General features: G+C 44.3%; 1 protein-coding gene across 1 annotated transcript; it reads left to right on the top strand.

The window, feature by feature from the left end:
• Window positions 1-5,447: 5,447 nt before the first annotated feature.
• On the top strand, window positions 5,448-5,930 carry LOC308100709 (cytosolic iron-sulfur assembly component 2B-like; the record flags this gene model as incomplete). Its single annotated transcript, XM_080449777.1, has 1 exon — window positions 5,448-5,930. The coding sequence occupies one exon, from the start codon at window positions 5,448-5,450 to the stop codon at window positions 5,928-5,930; it is 483 nt and encodes a 160-aa protein (XP_080305903.1).
• Window positions 5,931-6,222: the final 292 nt, after the last annotated feature.

Here is a 6,222-nt window from a genome sequence, read left to right as displayed (position 1 = left end):
AATTACCTGTATCTTCCGTATTGTTCAATAAAAAGCCACTGATCGGATTAAAATATCCGATCGGTGGCCATTTTCTCATAGAGTTATAATGTACCAGAGTGCAATACACCCCCCAGCCAATAGGGTCACGTAGTTGAAAGCATATGAAGAAAATACGGGGAAAATGGCCACCAATCGGATTAAAATGCTTTTTATTTAACAATTCAGAATATTCGGGTACTTCTGAGGAAACGTACATAATTGTAAAATCCGTAGCCATGGGGTAAGCACTTTATATTTGGAATATGAACGTTCATGTAGATGTACGGACCAAAAAGGGAGAAAGTTTAAATACCAAGTTGAAGCTCATCCATGACGGTCACGATATGTTGTATGTATGTCATGTTTCAGGGCTATAAACTCGAATCATACATGATCGGTTTCGCTGTTCTCAAATAGATTACCCACAATAAATAAAATACTGGAGCACAGCCTGGGTACTTTGAAGGCAGTAAGCTAATCAAAATAGAAAAGATTGTAACTTCCTCTTGCAATGAACAGCCAACTAATTTCCAAATGGACTGCAGGTTATGTAAAAAAAACGAATACAATTACTAGATCATGATGTACCATGGAATGACAAAAGAACAAGCTGACAAAGTGTAAAAATCAATCAAATCAATCTTTATTTTTATTTAATCCTTTCTGTGCTGTTTCATCATGCTCCTCCTCCTTCCTCATCTAGGAATGGGGTCTGGGAGTTGGGGGAAAGATTTAACTGGTCAGTGAAACAATAAATCCAGGACCGAGATTTGCCGCTGCTCAAGCAGTGAATGACGGGGCGGGTCCGGGAGTTGGGGGAAAGATTTAACTGGTCAGTGAAACAGTAAATCCAGCAGAGAATTAAGGACCACAAGCAGTGAATGCAGGACCGTGATTGGCTGCCCAGAAGAGACAAAGAAGTTACTGCAGGCGCCACCGTGCCTCCCTAATTTATAGATAGACTACACTTAATGTCCTGTGTCGTCCTAATCAAAGCCAACCCACATAGTATAAAGGACCAGCCCCATTGTCTGCAAGAGATGTTGCAACCAGCAAACATACCTACTTACAGTACCTGCTTACTGTACCTACATCTGTCTGTCTGTCTGTCTGTCTGTCTGTCTGTCTGACCACTGATCCGACCGACTTCACAGCGGGCACTGCACTCCCTCGGGTCCCCTGTGATACACACAGCAAGTTTGAAGTCGTACGCGAAGGACAAATACGCCACACCACACATGTGCACACATTTATAGATACTAGAGGTTCGGGCCGCTTCGGGGCCCTCACATCTAGAGATCAGACCTATGTTGCACCGCCAATCCGACTGATATGCCCATATATGGAGATATCTGTATCTGTCAGTCCTTGTCCCTTTCATGCCCATATATGGAGAATCCCTGATGCCATCGGTTTATGCCCATATATGGGCATGCCCCCTTTTGTGCCCATATATGGAGCTGCCTGATTTGTTTGCATGTGATGCCATGATGACACATTGAGGTTAGACAACCCTCTCCATATTTGGGCGTAGCTGCATTGGGAACTCTTTATATGGTTATGGGTGAGTCATGGTGACATGAGCATGACGACGTGGTCCGCCTCCCTTAAGCCAATTCTAAGAATGACGACGTGGTCCGCCTCCCTTAAGCCAATTCTAAGATCAGATATAGACTAGGCCCATACATGTTGGGTAAATATGCCCCTCGGGTTATGCAATATGCATTGAAGTTGATCGGTCGGGCTGATGATGTCACACTCTGACATCACTTAGTGACATCATAAGCTCACAGGGTTGAGCGTTCTGCAAAACTGGTCCTCTGATGTAACATTACGTAAATAAATCACAAATTCACCCACAGTAACAAAAGCTTAACTCACAGGTAACAAAATGTCTCTCCGAGCGTGTAACTGGATTTTGAGAAAATCGTCCGGCGGCTCCAGTGTGATTGTAATTTCTACCCGACACAAAAAGGTGTCAACTCGTATCAGAACTGGATGTGTCGCCTGCAGCCCAGGAACAAATGGGTCCTTCACTCCTGCCCATTTTATTACATCAGATGCATTATTGAATGAACTGATGACAGATAAAGCAGCAGACAGATGGCAGCTTTCATTACTACCAAGCATCGATTCCAGCTGACAGCAGTGAACACGCATCTCTTTTACCGAGATATCCATGTATGGGCATAAAAGGGAGACAGATAGACAGACGGGTACAACGAGTATTGCATAACCGAGTGGGACATGTATTCCCAACTTGAATTGTTCCCGACTTACATCTTCGATCCAACCGATATGCCCATATAGGCATTATGGAGATCCGGTTGTCCAGAACCATAATTCTAACTCATAGTTATTCATAGTTAGAACCACATTTTTGACAGTACTCCTACAGATTTTGTCCAAACGTCACCCAAATTGGTACACAGTATCTCTATAAGTCATTTAACCAAAAGGGTCTTTCAGATTTTTCATATTCCATCCTGATTAGCTAATCATAATGGCTTCCAAAGTTTGCAGGACTGCTCCGTTTTGAACAAACTGCCTCAAATCATGAACACAGCATGCACTTTCGGTGAAATTGTCGAGGAAAAAATGCCACTTGAAATGTTACAAATCAGCCTCATGGTGGCGCTATAACATAATATATGTTTTTACCTATAACTGCACCGATCTGTGTAAAACTTTGTATGTGCACTCCCTAGAGGCCAAGGAGAAACCTGCCTTTTATAGAGCACCGAAGTCCTGACGTCACTGCCAGTAGAGGGCGCTGTTCCACTGGTTTGTGTCTTTACTTTTTGTGTTGATAACCTCATTGGGGACTCTTAGATCGCCTCATATAAGAACTGTGTTCCAAAAATAAAAACACCACCCTGGCGATTTTACTCATATGGATATGAAGCATCGACTGAAGGTGTAAATGTACACATTTACCCAAGAGTAACACAATATAAACACTAGAAACGAGTCAAACAACCCAAAGACTACATTTCCCATGAGGGACAGTGATTTCAGACCCGGAAGTAGTAGTTCTAAGACTTTTAAGGCAGAATTTATTCCATTTTTGCCAGAAACAGGCTGTATCAAATATGAATGAATATCATAAACGATGCAGAGCCACCCCCCTGACAGAAACGCCAGGGTGGTGCGTTTATGTTTGGAACACAGTTCTTATATGAGATGATTCAAGATTCCCAAATGGGGATTTCAACACAAAAAATAAAGCCACGAACCAGTGGAACAGCGCCCTCTAGTGGCAGTGAAGTCAGACCTCGGTGCTCTGTAGTGCCACCAGGAGGCCAACTTATGTAGAACACATTTTTGGATATTACTCCTTCAGATTATATCCAAATGTCACGCAAATTGGTACACATTATCTAATAGTCATGTGATCAAGACGAATCTTTTTGTTTTTCCATATTCCATTGGCTATTATATTGGCTAAGATTGACATCTAAAGTTTGCATCAGTGGCCCGTTTCTAACAAAATGCCGCAAATCACGAATGCAGCGTCCGATTGCGGTGAAACTTTGCAAGCATATTTGCACTACGTTGAGGAACAAATGCCACCCTTTCAACATTGCCCTATTATAGCGTCACCAGGAGGCCGATTTTTGCTAAACATTTTTTAATTTTTTTTTGTCCAGACATCACGCAAATCTCGGTATATCTCTTTAGTCAAGTCATCAAGACGCATCCGTCCGATCCATCCAATTTTTCACATTCCAGCCTGATTGGTAAATTCAAAACATTGCTGGCCCACACTAACATACCTGACCTGGCGGAGACCTGTGCTCCGAGGAGCACTTTTTCTAGTTTTTAAACACATCATTCTCAAAGTGTGGTCCTTGGGGGGTACCAGGGGGTCCCCAGCAGGTCCCCAGCAAAATGTGTTAATCATCATCATAACCTTTATTTCAGCTCGGAGTACAGTTGAGGGGCAGGCCCTCATTTTCAATGTAGAGTCACATTCATTTTAACCACTTCATTTATATATTGGCTATTCAAAAATAGCAGCTGTACAACCTCACAGCGCTGCTAATTTTGATATATATGTTTTTGAAAAACATTCAAAATGTTTAATTTTTAATTTCTTGTTTGTTTACATACATCTTCTATTCCGGGGTACCCTGGCACAAAACCATTTCAGATGGGGGTCTATGGCCAAATACATCCAATTTGGGGGTTTATTTCCGCCTCTACTGCTTCTCCCTCTTCTCTCAAACACAGGTCCAGCTCATCAGTGAATCATCATCCCAATCCCCACCAAAGCTCTGTTCACATTACATCACTGGCCATAGAGATGAAGTCATCGTCCAGTACGTTGTCTGGGTCATCAAAGTCAAAGTCATCGTCAATACCTGCTACAAGGTCAGGGTCCATGTCCAACCCGGGTCCTGAATTAGGAGTGGCTTTGTTCAGAAGTCCCACGTACCCCTCTTCAAACTCTGACGAAGAGAGGCTGATGGCTACAGGCATGGCCTGGTCCATATCCCACTCTTCCTCCTCTTCTCCTTCATCCCGGAGGTCAAAGGTGTCTCTGTGTAGGAGGTCTGAGGGGTAGGCCGCCTCCAGCTCCCTAAGGTGCTGCAGGTAGTCATAATTATCGTCAAAGAACACGCCAAAACGCCTCTGCTCCTCTCGTCGCTTCTCCATTTCCACCCGATTGGTTGCCTGGACGAGGACATGTTGGGGTGCTGCCTCATCCGCAGCTAGCGGGTCCCTCTGACTTCCGTGCACCAGGTGGAAACTCAGTGCTTTCTTCTTGTCTATGAAGGACTTCTTCTTTCGAGGCATTATAGTTTCAACGAGATTGCTGATGGCTTTGTTGGGATGTTTGTCAATAAAGAAGTTCATAACCTGCACAAACTATTAGCTGCTGTAAACCTGAACAATAATCTAAATGTAGATTCTGTCAATGTTATTCTGTTCGCCACGCTGTGTTCCCCAGGTATCCCGAGAACCAATCGACTTCAAACTTGTCGTGTGTATCACCTGGAACCAGAGGGAATAAAATGCTGAGTGAGAAGTCAATTGAATCAGCAGTTGTCGGGAGCTATATATAAATCTGAAAATATCTATCTGTCCCCCTGTCTGTGTCCCTTTTATGCCCATATTTGGAGATTCCTGATGTCATCAATATTACAACATGGTGCTGACATCATAGTCTGGATTTTAAGTACTCTTGACAACACAACAGGTACAACAGGTTTCAAGAAGAATAATAAGAGATCCGAGCACTCAAAAACTGTGAAGGAGAGTTAGAACAAATGTTATTCTATAAAAATTAAAATGCCAACATGTTTTGATGTCATAGTGCTGACGTCATAGAGCAGGTCATGTGTCACGTAGCGTTACATCAGACCACCAGTTCTGCACAAAGGTTTAAGTCAAGTAAGTTAGACTTATGCTCATTATTTCAAATGGCTGTAGAACATCAGCTGAACAACGCCAACCCTCACATATTCGAGCGGTCCGAAGAGAGGCCGGTGACGGCGTCCGACGGAGACGAAGGCGTGTGCGACCTCATCGACAACTGGGAGATATTCGACCTGATCAGATCGATCGCCGACCCGGAGCACCCAGAGCTGTCTCTGGAGGAGCTCGGCGTGGTGGAGTGGTCCGGAGTCGAGGTGAACGACGCGGGCAACACGGTGGTGGTTCGGTTCACGCCCACCGTGCCCCACTGCAGCATGGCCACGATCATCGGCCTGTCCATCGTGGTCCGCCTGCGGCGCTCCCTGCCGGACAGGTTCAAGGTCGACGTCTGCGTCGCTCCGGGGACACACGACACGGAGGACGACCTGAACAAGCAGCTGGCGGACAAAGAGAGAGTGGCGGCCGCTCTGGAGAACTCTCACATCCTGGAGGTGGTTAACCAGTGTCTGGCCGACAAGCACCGGTGATCAACCAATCACATTCTAATCTAGCCCATTAAGACCGGAGGCCGATTCCACAAAATATGCCTTCTAAATCAGTAGTTCTCAAACCTTTTTGTAAATCACACTCTAAAGATTGAAAGAAAAATAGCAGATGTACAAGCTTGTGACGCGCTGTGAGCTTGTAGATCTGCTATTTAGGAAGAGCCAATGCTAACATCTAAAGATGCTTTCCCGATTTTCATGGGCTAGAGATGTGGTTCACAAACCTTTTTAATTTCAATGACCAGTATCAATTTTGTCTACTCATTTATATGTC

Source organism: Gymnoscopelus braueri, assembly GCF_963280865.1.
Source record: "Gymnoscopelus braueri genome assembly, chromosome: 14".
NCBI classification, from domain to species: domain Eukaryota; kingdom Metazoa; phylum Chordata; class Actinopteri; order Myctophiformes; family Myctophidae; genus Gymnoscopelus; species Gymnoscopelus braueri.
The sequence above is the reverse complement of the archived record's forward strand: the minus strand, read 5'-3'. Positions and strand labels throughout refer to the sequence as shown.